General features: G+C 40.3%; 1 protein-coding gene and 2 long non-coding RNA genes across 5 annotated transcripts in view; 2 read left to right on the forward strand and 1 right to left on the reverse strand.

Moving 5' to 3' along the window:
* The first annotated feature begins 3,736 nt into the window (after positions 1–3,736).
* LOC138975740 (uncharacterized) lies at positions 3,737–5,833 on the forward strand. Its single transcript, XR_011458731.1, has 3 exons — positions 3,737–3,967; positions 4,322–4,476; positions 4,998–5,833. It is a non-coding gene; the product is annotated as an uncharacterized lncRNA (long non-coding RNA).
* A 316-nt stretch (positions 5,834–6,149) lies between these two features.
* Positions 6,150–8,350, reverse strand: LOC138975739 (uncharacterized). The gene is made up of 3 exons (XR_011458730.1): positions 8,167–8,350; positions 7,423–7,690; positions 6,150–6,700 (listed from the first exon to the last, which is right to left on the reverse strand). It is a non-coding gene; the product is annotated as an uncharacterized lncRNA (long non-coding RNA).
* A 309-nt stretch (positions 8,351–8,659) lies between these two features.
* LOC138975741 (ribosomal protein S6 kinase beta-1-like) overlaps positions 8,660–16,001 on the forward strand; it is a 54,380-nt gene continuing 47,038 nt past the window's right edge. For all 3 annotated transcript variants that reach the window (XM_070348489.1, XM_070348490.1, XM_070348488.1), the window contains exons 1-5: positions 8,660–8,882; positions 11,341–11,372; positions 14,826–14,940; positions 15,518–15,586; positions 15,919–15,990. In XM_070348489.1, the coding sequence (XP_070204590.1) occupies positions 8,775–8,882; positions 11,341–11,372; positions 14,826–14,940; positions 15,518–15,586; positions 15,919–15,990 (396 nt within the window). In that variant the 5' untranslated portion in view covers positions 8,660–8,774. The remainder of the gene's footprint in view (positions 8,883–11,340; positions 11,373–14,825; positions 14,941–15,517; positions 15,587–15,918; positions 15,991–16,001) is intronic.

Raw genomic sequence — 16,001 nt, forward strand, 5'->3', positions numbered from 1 at the left:
GTAACACAAGAAAATTACTCCCACGAGATTTTTACTCCGGAGTAAACATTTCGTTCGAAAAAGTTACTCCCTTTACGAAAAAAAGCACTCCCCCGTTGCACGAGAAAATTACTCCCCAAGACAGGTGAGTTCCGAGTAAACATTTCGTACACAAATGTTACTCCCCTGACGAATAAATAACGAATAAATTACTTCACCCCAACACGAGCAATTTAACTTCCCATGCCAGGTGTACGAAATTTTTACTCCCTTGTCCCCTGTTAGTCTTGGTGGTGGAAGGGGTGGAAGGAGGTCAGTAGCGCGACATTCGTGTGCGCGAGATCACTTATTGGCATTATCCCTTCGCCCGCATCCCATTTTTGCGTACGGGATTTTTACTGGAAGTAAAAAAAAATGGGGAGTAAAAATTTCGTGCAGGGAGTAATTTTTTCGTGCCTTGGGGAGTTCTTTTCTCGTACGAAAAGTGTACTCGGAGTAAGAATTTTGTACGAAATATTTACTCCGGAGTAAATTTTTCGCGGAGTAAAAATTTCGTGTTACACCTGCATAGTGCTAAAGCCAACCTTAGCTTGTGCGCAGTGAATTTCTGGACGAAAACATTGATCAGTAAGTCATGTTGCTTACAAGTTCCGACAAAACGATACCGTCCTATCTTACATTTTTGTCGGCTGTTCTTGTCCGAAGCTGTTCAGTATCAGGCAGTGGATGTCTTCATGTCGCGCCCTTTACTGATTATTTCGCCATTTTTGGAATAGAATACCTTGGCGATGAGAGTGGAAATTCTGTGTCACTGGTGTTATTACGGCCTAGTTAATGTATAGTAAAGTATTAACTTTATTTCTGTGCATTTCTTCCCTCCACCGAGGGCCCCAAAGGGGGGGGGGGGGGGGTATCATCACGATCACGGGAAGGAAAATTTTAGCTTTCACGATCACAGTTACCTTGATTTTTGTTTTCACGATCACAAACACCTTGACGAATAGAGGATCATAGAGTGATACTACAGCTGTGAAAAATGTACGTTGAAAATAAAATGCTTTGCAATAATGCCCATCACGATCACGAAAACAAATGACGATCACGATCATGAGACTTGATTTTTTTGTCATCACGGATCACAGGCAAAGTCCCATCACGATCACAAAAATGGAAATTTCGGCAATCACGGTCACAGAAAGGTCAAAAAACGCCAATCACGATCACAATTTTAAACCCTTTGGGGCCCTCTCCACCTCTTCGCCAACCCGACCGAAGCCGGGGGGCACAACACAATGCACAATACACTAGCCTACATCTTGTCAGTTAGTCAGTGGAGCACACTGCTACAAAATACGTCCACTCTTTCTCGCGTCTCTCAGTCAAAGTTCTCTTTTACACTCTAGCATGTGCGTGACAGGGCGAACAGTCACCAATTATAGAGTAAATCTATTGTCATTGTCCAGTTTAGTCTTCAGTTGTTGCCGATCAGTTTGTGTTTTGTGTCTATTCAATGTCTGTTGGTTTAAACAAAACTTTATTCAATTTTAATCATGACAAGAACAATGCATGGATGATTACATACTCAAGCATATAATGCTTATTTTAAGCAATCATAGTAATTACAAAACAAAGGTTAGCATGATGGCGGAATAAATACATTAACTTCTTTCAGAAAACGAAAAAACAAAACAAAACAAAAAACAAGACAGATACACAAACAAGCAGAAAATGGGAAGGGGTTGGTGATACAGGAGGTGGGGAAAGGGCACGAGAGAACAGGAATAGGAGTTAAGCCCGCCACCGACCACAGCCGAACCACGCCGAAACCAGCTCGTCGAACGCTCGGCGAACATTCCACCGAACCAGTTCTGTATACCCTGATTGATGACGTCGGCGAACGTTCGCCGAACTAGCTCGTCGCGGCCCGGCCGTAGCTAGCAGCTAGCTTTGTAGGGAAAAAGGAGAAGAAGAAGAAGACTTGGAGCGCCAATATTTGAGGAGAGTGGATCTCATTTCAATTGTAATAAGTGCACATAAGACGCTCGCACAGAGTTAATGCGTATTGTGGTCAGAGGAAAAGTCACTACATTGCGCATAAATCGAGACATAATTAATAAGTCGAAAAACAACAAAAGAACATGAGAGATGTTATGGTGAAAAATTTCATTGTCTGTTAACTACTAAACGCTGGTATTCGCTAGCCGTGTCAAGCTGCAAGCTGGGTGAAGCAATTTTCTTAATCCCTTAGAATTTGAAGTGGACAGGCCACCTGTGTCTGTGGCAAGCAACCCCTGTCTGCAGGGAAAGTATTATGCAATCTGACACCCGACTAGTGTCTCTGCACCCCTGAGGTTTGGGGAAATGTGAAGTGGGACGGTGTGATTTCCGGTGACTGATCAGTACTGATAGTGAGACGGATATCAAAGGAGCGTGTCAGCTGCGGTTGGAAGGTTTTAAGAAAAGAACCACCAAACGCCCAGCTATGACACGCTCTTTGATCTCCGAGTCACTATCGGCAGTATCAAACCCGGGAAATCACGCCCACTTCAGCCACACTGACTCCCCCAAACCTCAGGGGAGCAGAGGCAGTCGGGTGTCAGATTGCATAACTTACAGACAGTGGCCTGTCCACTTCGGCACATGCAGGGATTAAGAACTTGCTTCACCCAAAGGGAGACTGTTTGCAGCTGGACTGACACGGCTGGTGCACACTTTTACTTCTGAGAATAATGAATAGACACAAAACACAAACTGATCGATCAGCAACAAAGGCTAACTGGACAATGACAATAACTTTACTCTATAATTGGTGAAAGCTCACCCTGTCACATCTAATTCAACTATACTAATCAGTTTATCAGCCTAGTGCACTTATCCCAAATTACGTCGACAAAATCAAAACTTGATGACGAATCATGATGAACGATTCAGTTTATACCGCCATTACTCAGTTCAACATTTTTGGAAAATAAACGTATACTTTTAACATCCTATTCCCAATGCTCTTGGAGACAACGGGTGCCAAACCCAGTTATATTAAATCACACTATCTAGAAGAAGAATTTATCATCACTACTCCTGCCACCCCGTCATCCTCCCCTCTTTTCTCACTTTTACCAGCTCCTTAGCTCCAGTCACCAACTCTTGTCCCAAATAGAAATAGTTTCTGAGAGGACGTAAACTCCCCCTTCTAGTTCCAACATAGACCTATATGGTTCAACTGAGTACCTTTCGGCTGAGGCGATTTTTGTATGATTGGACTTCTTTTCTTAAATTCATATACTTTGTCAAAACTTTTACCTATCTGATTTGTACCCACACGGCTCCGTTAGCTGCTCATTATTTATTGCTGCTATTATTGTTACCACTGATGTTCACTGAGTAGCCTACAGGCACTGAGCCTGGTGCAAGAAGTCGGCTCTACTATAATTATTAGCATTTATTCAGTTCTTTCAGTTTTGAAAACATACGTTGTTGGTTTTCAGTGTTTTGAGTTTTGGGTCGAATACTGTTATTAGTCACAACGAGAGGTCCAGTCAGCTCTGACTAGTATTTTCTTTCTGTCCTCTCAAGTTAGGCCCTGCCATAGTCAGTCGATCGGCGTTCCCAGAATGACTTGTGACCTTTTCATTATCTAAGTTCGTATTATAAATACACCACTAAACAGTTCCGACGTTTACATGGAACAAAGAAGGAAAATCACGTGACCGCACAGACGCCTCTCATTGGCTGCGTCATTTTTTCGAGGAAACAAATCGTCTGCAACACAGATTTGCGTATGTTCTGCGACTGACGAGTCAGACACTTGTGTTTATTTTGTTGTTTTGTCGATGTAAATTCAGCGATTATCGATTTTAACAATGGCATGTCACTGCCCGATGATTGATTGTGACAACGGAAGCTACCGTCTTCAAAATGGAAAGCTAAACTTAGCAAAATTCACCAGGTTCCACACGAGTCTGTGCTGTTCATGCCAACCACCGTTCAGGTAAGCGCAACACTGTAACAGTTCTTGATCAACTTATTTTATTGCCTGACATTCATGCGATTTATTGTTTTTTTCTGCAAATTCCATAGCATGATTACAAAACCGTTTAGCTAGACCTGCATTTATACAGCTTTGAACGTTACAAAAACTGCACACCGGCACTGCATGAAATACTTGTTTGAATCTGCCGTGCATGAGATCAAAAAATGTGGCTCACTTTCTGTGTCAGTCAGTGTGTTTCCGTTTCTTGTTTTTTTTGTTTTACTTCATGTTGCTGTGATTAAAAAGCAATAAACATTGCTTTGTAGAGCCATAAATTGTTAAATCTGATATGCATCTGTCTGTTTTCAACAGCTTGCATCCGCATCCAACACACAAGAAGAACCCAGCACAAGCTTCTTTTTTTTTCACCTGCAAGGGTTTGTTCTCAACACTTTCTTGATGGCACACCAACTGCAGAGAACTCTTTCCCAACACAAAACTTGGGATACCCTGGATTTCAACACAGAGTAAGTTGTTTTTTTTAAATAACTTTCTTGTTATATTTTGTGTGTGTACGCAGTAAAGAAGATGGGAAGGTGTTGAATGTATTTGTTCACACATGCTGTTCCTAGTATCACTATGATGTGTCTGTGCCTTACAGCTTGAGTGATTTAATTGACTTTTCGTCTGTTCGTGTGTTTTGAAATCTGAACACGAATGAATATCAATCAATATCAATATATGAGGCTTATGAATGTGGGAAGCCAAGCTAAGTTTTATGTGGGTGGTTTGTTTCCAGAGTGCGATTTGATCAACATTAGGAGAGCTCTCCATAGAAGCCAAAGGAACAAAAACAAGTGTACCGGGGAAAGGGGGAGTTCTGTATTGCACTGAAAATGACTACAGTGGGTCCAAATGACCACCTTTATAAGTTGAAGTTGGGGGCATTGAACCCAAACGGACAACATAATTATGTGGAGAACCCTGCATGAAGATGTAATACTACCATAAATACTGACAGAATGAACCCTGTTTGGCAATGTTTCAGACAGCAAGAGTGCTGATAGACATACCCCGACCAGAGCATCGGCTAGGCAGAAGAAAATGGGCAATGCGAGATCTGGAATTCCAGTTTGAGACGTGCCAGGCCCAAGGATCATCAAGGGAGAGGAATGGTGCAGCTAGTTGATTGCCAGAAAAGTGTGACTCTAGCCCTGAACAAGACCCATTCACAACAGAAACATTTCTGGGTGCTCTTGTTTTTGCTTATTTCAAGTGTTGATAGTTTTTTTTGTATAAGCAGATGCCAACTTAATGCACACCCGTTATGCGCAATCTTATTGCAATGATTAAGCTGACTAAGGAGAACAATAGACTGATGTTCAAACTACAGATTGCAAACATGGCTAAGAAAAAGAACGCAGACAGGAAAAATCCATGGTTATTCAGAAATCTGATTTCTCGCAGAACATATCATATTGCACTGGTATAGCCACGACCAGTCTCTTACAATTAATTCATGGTGTTAGTGTCACCCTTTGCAACAAGAAGATGGCAGGAAAAAGTCAAAAATTCTAAAAAGACAAGAATTTTTAGCGATCAACCAATGAGTATTGACCCTAAACGTTATAGTATAGATGAGATGTTGTTTATGCAACAGAGACGAGGATTAGACCTTCAGGATCTAGCCTATCGGTTTCGCTAATAATTTGTAGAATAAAGTACATGTCACCAGAGTGGCCAAGAGCAACCTTAAACAATTTACTGGTTTGTTTTCATTTGTTTGAATGTTTTTCTCTTCTTCCTGCGCACAGTCTTCTCTCCATAATTTTCATGTCCCCTGTGCATACCATAACATGTTCTGAGGAAAAATTTTTGTTTGGCTCACTTTCTGTGTGTGTCGTTGATGTTTGTATGATGCAATGAGTGTGTCAGAACAAAATCTGAGTTCTCGTACTTTGAAAGGGAGAATGAGAGACAAGACAAAGCATTACAGCACAAAGTCAAACATATCAGCACTTGCAAACAAAATGCACACAATACAGTCAGCTCAAAAAACTTTACTTATGTTGATAAACGTTATCACTAGCAGCAGATCAAATCTGATGACTTCATCCACTTGGCAATGAACATATTGGGAAGAAAGATATCTAGTTTTATATATTTATATATATATATATACCAAAAACACACATGTAGGACAGTAAAAGTCATATCTATAATGGTGTACACAGGAGCCTTCCTTTTCAGAACTCCAAACAATAATCTGATAAAAAAAATTCCACTACAGAAAAAGAGGGAGTCTTAAAATGTAGGAAAATTTACATAGGTTTTGACAAGACAAACATTCATATTTTAGATGCGACCCACCCTACTACCTTTCAGGCTGAAAACTTACAGAAATGAAGCAGCTGTTCAACAATGTTGCTCTGCCCATTACATGTGTAACGAGTAGAGCTTAATGCCTGGATCTGGCAAAGCTTTTACATGAGTTGACAAATTGTTGAAATTATTAGAGTCGTCAGGATTGTTTACTTTGTGGAAGGGTTGCTCTCCTTGTTTATCTGTGTGGTTTCATAGTTAAGAGGAAAAAGCTGAACAGGAGGTTGTGATGGCTGGCTCTGGGTAACAGGTGGTTGTGATGGCTGACTCTTGGAGACAGGTAGAAGTCTCTTTCTGGTTTTGACAAAGATGCAATCAGGGGCTTCCTCCTCCAAAATGACTTGCAGCCTGTTGCATATGGTCAAGACACTGCCAAAAGGGAGAAAAAAAGAAAATAATCAATAATTATGAGAAAGAAGACAACAACTTTTACTAAAGCATTATTTAGGACAATTTACCAAGTTGTACATAACAAATTGCTCACAAATTTGAGTGCAACTTGCATGAAGAGCATTGCAAAATTAAGACAGTTGCAGGGATGGCCAGATCTCAAAATCTTAACTTGCCAGACAGGTGAGTCATTTCAAGAAAGTCCAGTCCACCAAAATGAATTGCTTGCCGGGTACAAACCACAGTTGCTATAACTGCATTGTTTATATAACGTTTTGAAACTAGAGTATACAACCAGAAGTGTTGCATTTGACGAGAATTTTCACTAGCCAACCAGGCGAGTTGCCAAGCGGTTTTAACTAGCACAGCGGATTTTTTGTACTCGCCCCTGGCCATTAGTCAGATGATTTGATCATCCTTGAATTTAGAAAGTCGGTTCAGTCATTGCTGATTAACTGTATCACTATCAGTATCACTGCACTTTTCAAAAATTATATGTATATGACAGCGACAGGCATAATTTTAGTGTGTATTATTATTAATACTAGTATGCTGGTTTTTCAGATTTTGACACATTCCCTGTTCACTGAAACCAAAATGTTGTTAGGCTGCACTGCCATCTTGCAATTCAACTTGAACCATTCTCTTTTTCAAAAGTAAAGTGCAAATATGACATTTAAAAAAGTAGAGAGGTTTCCTACCTGTAAGCCTTTCCTCCTTAAAACTCGTTGACGAGGCGATGCATGAGGTCGAGCTCACACTCACAGGCAGCCGGCGATGAAGACGCTTGGCCACAGGAATCGCCCATCTTGCTGCCTTTCAATCCAGTTGTGATGATGAATGGATCAGGATAAAGCACCCCTTTCACATACAACTTCTGCTTGTACTCCCGAAGAAGCACCCTCTCTGCATTTTCTGCTTCACGGTCGACAGGAATCCCATCTCCCAAGTTCCAAAGCAGGAAAAGCTCTAAAACAAAAAGGCCTTGAGATCAAATCACAGTTTTTCGCACCTGTGGAAGGCATTCTTTTTCCCCCTCATAACCATTTTGTATGTAAACGTACAAAATACTCACTGACTCAGCCTGAGGTAAGCTTAGCAGCTATACAAACTGGCAGTGGCAACTTAGTATGCATGTTTGTTGTTTCTTATCTTACCCACACGTCAGATTGAAAATGGAAAACTTTTGCATGTACACTATCGCAACATGCATCACGAATCGGAATGTAGTTATGCTTCATAGTAAGTTAGATTCCGTGGGCAGATCAACGGCACTTATTCAAGTTTTTGACTTTAATCAACTGAAAAGTTAAGCGTATCTGAAGAGAGAGCACTTACTAAGTTAACTGTTAGTGTTACAACTTACAGGGCGGAAAACCGGTCTTGGGAATGAACAACACATCGCATCATTGCAAAGAGTAAATAAGGAAATAAATAAAACTTACCTAGCTACAAGTTCCTCGTGTGCACCTTCCACACTCGTTTTCCGTACACACGACAAGGTTTTCGATGCTTCAGTGCTCCACAGTCGCACCTTCTGGATGGAAATCTCGCTCAAATCGCACATGTTTCAAGTTGCTGAGAAGCTAGCACGACGCGTTGTTTACTCGAAAAAAATGCTACGCATGCGCACTGTCGCAATGGCCGCGGAACTGTTTAGTGGTGTATTAAGAGCGCTCATCTAGCAATTTTGTGCTGTGAATTTAGAAAAGAAGTTTTAATCAAACATTTTTAATTCATCAGCATAATTAGTGATGTTAGCATAATAAAAGTGTCGCAGTGCTATTGCAATGCCGATGGTCGGGTAAGCATGGGAAACCCCCGCACTAGCTGCAGTCACGTTACACTGCGTGATGACCATATTCTAATCTAACATTTCATTGGTCAATAGTAACGGAAGTCGATCGTCACGTGGTCGTTACGTCACGGAATCCCTCATTGCACGGAGCGACGGAAGGGAACGAGCGGCGAGTGAAAGACCGAGTCCTCGTTTTTTACCAACTTTCTTCCAGTTTTACATCTTTTATGACGCCAAGGAATACCTCCGGCAAGTATGATGGCGGCTCCGGGAGTATTCGATCTAGAATTACACGACACAGTCACGACTACCCATGAAGACGAGGGATCGTCTGACGAGTTTTACGTCGCGGACGAATTTCAGGTATGGTATGGTCTGAAATTTCCCTCACTTTTCACTGATGGTACCCTTTCGTTCTAACATCTCTTTGTTGTAAACTACTATTTAAGGCCTTATTGTTCGAATTTCTTCAATGATTACCACCCCAACCCTCTTTAGTGATTAACAAACGAGGTAGAACCGTTACATATTGTTCGTGTGTCCGCGTGCCGACTCGAAGCCCACACACTCACTGTCCATTTTAGCGCTTGATGTAAGTTATTTTTAGAACCGGCGATGACCACGATTGAATCACCTATCGTTTTTGTGTGTTGTGAGCCAAGGTTTTCTGGTAACTGCTGTTGACGCTTTTGTCATATCGGGGCGCTCTCTTGTGGCCCGGTTCCTTCCTTGTCAAAGTAAACCGTTTCCCCAGAACAAAAGTTCGTTGCCCTAGTTTTCTCCACAGTCTCAGTGTTCACACAGTCGTACGGCCGTCTCGGTCAGACTATTATGCAATTTCTTGAGCAGTGCGAGAGCTATTTTGGGTGGACATGACCCAGCTGTTCCCTATACAAGGGACACAGCTGGTTAAGAACCAAACAGGGGACAGAAGTGTGAAAGCCCCCCCCCCGCCCCCACAGGTTTCAACGGCAAAGTGCACTTGTTCACTGATGACGCAACCTGTGGATGGGGGGGAGGGAGGGGGGGAGGGTTCGGCAGCAAAGGCTATTGACTCTGAATATGTTGACAGACTGTGACATCCTTTGTCTTTGGGAAGGGGGGAGGGGGGGGGGGGAAGCACAGGAAGCTCCCTCCAAATCATTGACTTGTGAACTTCGAATTCAATACTCATCCCTGAAGAAGAAGGGAAGAAAGTAAAGCAGAACTTTGGATGGTGTTCTCTCTCATTCACTCGTGCATATCCTCTCACGTCACACCCATGCCTCTTGATCTGATTAGCCTTCTTATGTATAATGTTCAGTATTGATCATCTTCACCCAACCTTCTATTATAAAAAAAAGAGAAGAATTGTAGGTTATTGGAACGTCAAGTTATTGACAAAACAAAAGGTTACATTTGAAGTACGTCGACCTAGTGGTCTTTTAAGTAGACTAACAGACAAACATTCTTGGTCAAATAATGAACTTATCTCAAAATCGTTGATGAATCTTGCAGTCTATGATCTGTTTTTAGATTCCTACCTTCTAACTTCTATTAGTATTAGTTACTTTACACCCAATTTTGAGTTCTCAGAAGACATTGTTTTACCCCCCGCGGGTTAGGGGGAAGAATTTACCGGATGCTCCCCAGCATGTCGTAAGAGGCGACTAACGAAAAACAATTCTCCTTTTACCCTTGTTAAGTGTTTCTTGTATAGAATATAGTCAATTTTTTTAAAGATTTTAGTCAAGCAGTATGTAAGAAATGTTAAGTCCTTTGTACTGGAAACTTGCATTCTCCCAGTAAGGTAATATATTGTACTACGTTGCAAGCCCCTGGAGCAAATTTTTGATTAGTGCTTTTGTGAACAAGAAACAATTGACAAGTGGCTCTATCCCATCTTCTCCCTTTCCCCGTCGCGATATAACCCTTCGTGGTTGAAAACGACGTTAAACACCAGATAAAGAAAGAAAGACATTGTTTGTCTAGTAACGTTGATTTCCTAAAATAGGTGGGTAAAAGAGACATTGACTCACATACATCCATGCATAGACAGGGTTTAGCCTGGGGAAAAAAGGCAATGGGACATTTGTCCCTTTCAACCAAATTCTGATGGGACACAGTCGAAGGCAAGAAGCGCTAAAAAGGCGTGTACGCGTTTTGACCAAAGATGCAAAATGGTGCCAACGGAGAATTAGCTGCTATATCGTGTCATCTCTGCATGTGTGTGTGTTGATCCGATGTAAAGTGTACATTTGGTGGCGCAGTGGTACGTAATCTCAATGCGCCCTTTGACGCACTAAAGCAAAAGGGAATTGGAAGGGGACATTTTCAGATTTAATGCGCCAATGGCGCAGGGCGCACTAGTAAATGAAACCCTTGTTTAATAATATGAATGAAACCGTCATGAATAAGAAAAGTCATTAAATGTCAAAGAAGAAATTTGTGAGTAAAAATGATAATTTATAATGTAATGTTTCAGCTTTCAGTCAATTTATAATTGCACGTTTCAGCTTTTAGTCAATTTATAATTGCACGTTTCAGCTTTCGGTCAGTTTCCCTTTTACTCCTGGTACTTTTTTCTGACACATTGTATTTCATAACAGCTTGACATGGAATCAGTGAAACTCCTTGTGTATTGTGATTTAAGTAAAGTGATCTTACAATACACTGTGACGGGTCTAGTCACACTAGATCAGGTGCTATATTTAGACATACCTGTGAGGCCTGTAAACATTTGATTTCACTACAGTGTAAGTAAATGTACCAGATTGAGGATCTAGGTTAAACCACTTTCACGTCATGTGTGCTTCATTTGTTATTTTTGTTTGCGTTACAGGAAAATGCCAATGGAGAGGAAGCAGGATCACAGTAAGTATAATTTTTTTTCTTCTCATGAAATTAATTAGTGATAGATTTTCCTGACTACTAGTCTACTTTCCTCGCGAAATTAACAAGTGTTGGATTTCCTGACACTGATAGTGATAAATGACTCCTTAATACTAATAATAGAACTTCCAAGACTTTAAAAAGTGTCACAATAGTTTTACAAAATAATACCTACTCAGGCTACTGATCATCCGCACAGAACATTGTGTTCCGGCTCGCTCCATGCCGTTAGTCATTGTCTCTTTTTCTTTCTGTTCTCTTTTTTTCTACAAATAATGTTAATAATGACATTTTTAATGTAAGCATAGTAAGTCTTTTTTTGGTGAAATTGCTTATTCTTCTTTTTCAAAACTGAGTGTTCTCTTTTTAGAGCTATCACAGGCCTGAAAGTGGCTAATATTTTACTCGCCATGGCGAGTAGGAACATGTAAATGGCAAGTAGAAATGTTAATCTACTCGCCAAATGAGAGTAATGTTGTTGAAACAAATGGTTGGTTTGGCGAGTAAAATGATAAGTAATAGCCAAAGGCCAGTGCCCCATTTTGTGGACTTTCAGCGCTGTATCAAGTATCATTGTCTCAATCTCATTTTCAATTTTGAGTGACTTTTTCAACAAAATGTCCTTTGTACTGAGCTCCATATGAGATTTACCTTCTGAACATTACTGATATGCTGTGTGTATTGGTTTTTGTAAGAGAAGTTAGATTTAAAACAATGTTATTGCTAATGCTTAGCACATTCCATTTATAGCATTATTCAAATGAGCAAGGGAAGAGCGTAGTGCTGTAAATCCTGTATTTTTATTGCTGTAGCTGATTTAAATTGTAACTGAGCAAGGGTGTGACTGAAGCATAGTACAGGCAGTCCATCCTTGTGTCTTACCTACTTTGGTTTGATGCTCACATGATAACAAATAGCATGTACTGATGTAGGTAAATGGTGTTTGATATTAAGATAAATTAATTATGCTCATGAATGAGTCTATGACAAATGTAGGGAATTTAGGTAATCTCTTCTGTGTAGGGAGTGTAGGCTTTATCCCTCGTAATGTTGAGGGCCCGGTTGAGTAGTATGCCATTCACTATTTAAGTGATGTTACTGATAATGCACTTACTTAACTTGATTGTAACTGATCAGTCAAAGTTGGCCCTGTGAGTGTGACTAGGAGTGGTGTTCTGTTTGTGTGTGTAGCGATTTGAGAAAGAAAATCAACGGGGTACAATTGAAACATTATGCAAGACAAACCCTGACTTGAAATATGAATCTGTTTTGACACCCATCTTTCCTCCTCTGTGACCTCCATTTCACATAACTAAGTGGGCATTGTTAGTAAACATCAAGGATACTTCTTCTAAACTTGGCTTATGACTGCAGTATTTTTTCGCTGACACTGACAGTGACACAGCTAGAGGAGGATGTTGACCTTGACATTAAAACTGCCATGCTGCACTTTTTGTCTGCTTAAAATGCACTGTGCCAATAAATTTCATGTCAGCAAAATAAAATGTCAAAACAGTAAATGTGAAACCGCTTGTAGGTATAAACATGTTTTGTCCCTCTATACTTTGGGTGGACAGTGGAAACCTCCCTGATTTAAGACTCTTCCTTTTTAAGGATAAAACCCACTTTTTTCAGATTTTCTGTTCACAACCACTGTAAATTTATCCCAGTTTTATTATTTTGTAAGACTCCCTCCTGTTTAAAGGATGCCATATTCGTAGCGTTCATTAATTAATTCATATTGTTTACATGTGCCAATAATGTTATAAAACTGTACCTAAGGGGATATAATGACGATTGGCTGTAGCTTTCGAACACAGAAAAAATTATTTCAGTACATCACTACATGTATTGCAAAGTGGTGTTGATTGTGTCGAATGTAAGCAGAACAGTCTCAAACGCCATCTTTGGTTTACGAAACGTCACAAAGTGACGTCAACGGTCTAAAAATAGCCCATGTCCTGGAGAACTTTTGCTAAACAATACAATAAAGAATTAATTATTTCTCGTAATTGGTAAGGACTTCAAACCTAAAACTTTGCAGGAAGCTTAATTTATACATCCCCACAACGATGGGAAAAGCCCTGGAGTAATTAAACTAATTAAATAGGCCTATGTCAGCCTTTAAGATCTTATTTGCTCAGAATCAGATTTGTGGAGGTATTAAAAGGGAGGTTCCACTGTACTTGATATTGGAAGTCAGGTCTATAGCACTAGAGTTCGTCTTGCTCATAGCTCAGGAGAGACATGCTGGGGAAAAATTCAGTACATGTAACTAGTGGGCCCATGTGGGATATGAGGCGTTCTGGTTGTCATCAGCTGTGCTCAGGGTTACCAGGGCTAAGGTGCATGACAAAGTTACCACCCAAAGTGGAGCCACTTGCAGTGTTGGATGGGTTGAAACTGAGATGTGTTGTGATTTCAACGAATTAGAACCCGCAGTTTGTTTTCTCTTGTTTGGGTGGCACCCACTTTTGGTTTGTGCACCTCAGCCCAGCATACTTCTTAGCGTTTGTTGCCAGTGCAGAAGCTGAACATTGTTTGTGTGATACAGCAGGGGCTCACATCCACGTCAGACATCGGACATACACGGATATTTTTTCCAAATGTCCCATACATTCTTCATGCAAGGGGACATATGTCCTATTGTTTTTGTCACAAAGTGGTCATTGTTCGATTATGTTTTCATTTGATACGGACATTGTCAACTGGAACTTTCCAATTTACAGTCTGATTTGCTATTTTATTGATGTTTTGCAGAACGATGTGTCTCTCAAATCAGACGAAACTTAAGAAGACTTTGTATCAGGGATGAGATTCTTCCGCCAATTGGTGGAATTCCGCCCAGAAGTTTGTTCCCAAGACCATTTTTCTGAATCGTCTAAATCCGTTGAGAAAAAATGGGGGGGGTAGAGTAGTTGTACATATGACTGACAAAATGTTGTATGCTTCTACTGCTCGGACTCATTTCCAAGTCTTTTTTATGGTCAAAGTGTCAAAAAATCTTCAGCTTCAGGGGGCTTTTCCCCCTGACCCTCACCAGGGGCGTTGCCTTCAGCGGCCCCCAGACCCCCACCAAATAATTTCCTCCCAAAACATTTTTAGGGAATCTCATCTCTGTTGTATGCTATTTATAGAGAAGAGCTTCCAAGGGTCGCAACTCTGAATGCTCCAAGCCGGTTGACGGTTGCCTCCCTTCGCGTTTTGTTGCCAAAAAAAGTCTTATTGATTTATTTTTGTTCAGGACAAATGTCATATCACTTTTGAATTGTCCAGGACATTTGTCCTATGCCACCTCTCATGGATGTGAGTCCCTGATACAGTACTCGTGTTGGGATGAAGGGCTGAAATGGTGAACTTCAAAAGCAATGGCCAATTCAGAGGGAATTTTTAGGATAGTATGTCATCTTACATGTTGATTTTGATGATTTCCAGGCAAATGGAGACGGTGGAAATCTCAGATGAAATGGTGAACCCATGTGGGGAAAAGAAGCTTGAGCCTCCGGACTTTGATCTCCTCAAAACTATTGGGCAGGGTGGTTATGGAAAGGTGAGATTGTCAGAAACATGTATGTAGTAAGATAACAATTTAATGCAAATATTACTTTTGGAATAGTTGGTACAATGTTGTTTGATGTGAAGAAATGTTCAATGACTTTTTAGATTTGGTGAACAGTTTGATTTGATGGAATGTTTGATAGCATGATTGATTTGATTAAATATTGTTGAGAACTCCTTTGATTTTTTGGGGCGAAATATATAAACTGTTTGATTACATGATAGGTTTAAGAACTTTTTTCTCGATTTCATGAAGTGTTTGAGTATTAATTATTTGATGAGATGTTTGATTGATTTGTTTGAGAACTTGTTTCACTTGATGAACTTGTGTTTGGTAACTTGTTTGCTTAAGTATGAATATTCTTCTTCCATATTGATGTGAAAAAGTATATCCATGTGTGTTTGGTGAGTTTTTTTTTGTGTGTTTGCTTTAATTTTGTTTTGAGTTTTTTTGTGTGTGTTTGCTTTAATTCTTTTGCCAAGGGCCTCAGTTCAGAAACGCTTGCATTCTGCATTTGAATATCATCATGATTGATGCAGATCTTTATTGTGCCTGTTCCTTTTTTCAGGTGCTGCTTGTCAAGAAGAATAAGGGGTTGGATTCAGGCAAAGTCTTTGCTATGAAAATATTGAAGAAGGTAATGTGACTTGACTTTTTTTCTACCAGTACCAACAGATACAATACAGAAAATTTGATCGCAGATACGATACAGTATATTTTATCATTCTCAATGTGAAGTCTTTACTCTCAGATTTGTTCATGTGTTGTTGCTTCTGCAAATGGAACTTGTAAGTCGAGAAGATTATTATGATAATGGCAGAAGGTTTGACAGCCGTGACTGTTTATTTTGCACGTCACCTGTCATTATGAATAAAACCTAAAGTTGTCTATCAGTGATTATTGTACATGGTACGAGGGTTTTGACATTTGAGCATGAAGCTTTATTTATTTATTTACATTTTTTTACAGGCCACAATTGCCAGAAATCAGAAAGATGCAGCACACACACGCGCAGAGAGAAACATCTTGGAGGCAGTCAAGGTGAGAGTTGT

Source organism: Littorina saxatilis, linkage group LG9 (genome assembly GCF_037325665.1).
Source record: "Littorina saxatilis isolate snail1 linkage group LG9, US_GU_Lsax_2.0, whole genome shotgun sequence".
NCBI classification, from domain to species: domain Eukaryota; kingdom Metazoa; phylum Mollusca; class Gastropoda; order Littorinimorpha; family Littorinidae; genus Littorina; species Littorina saxatilis.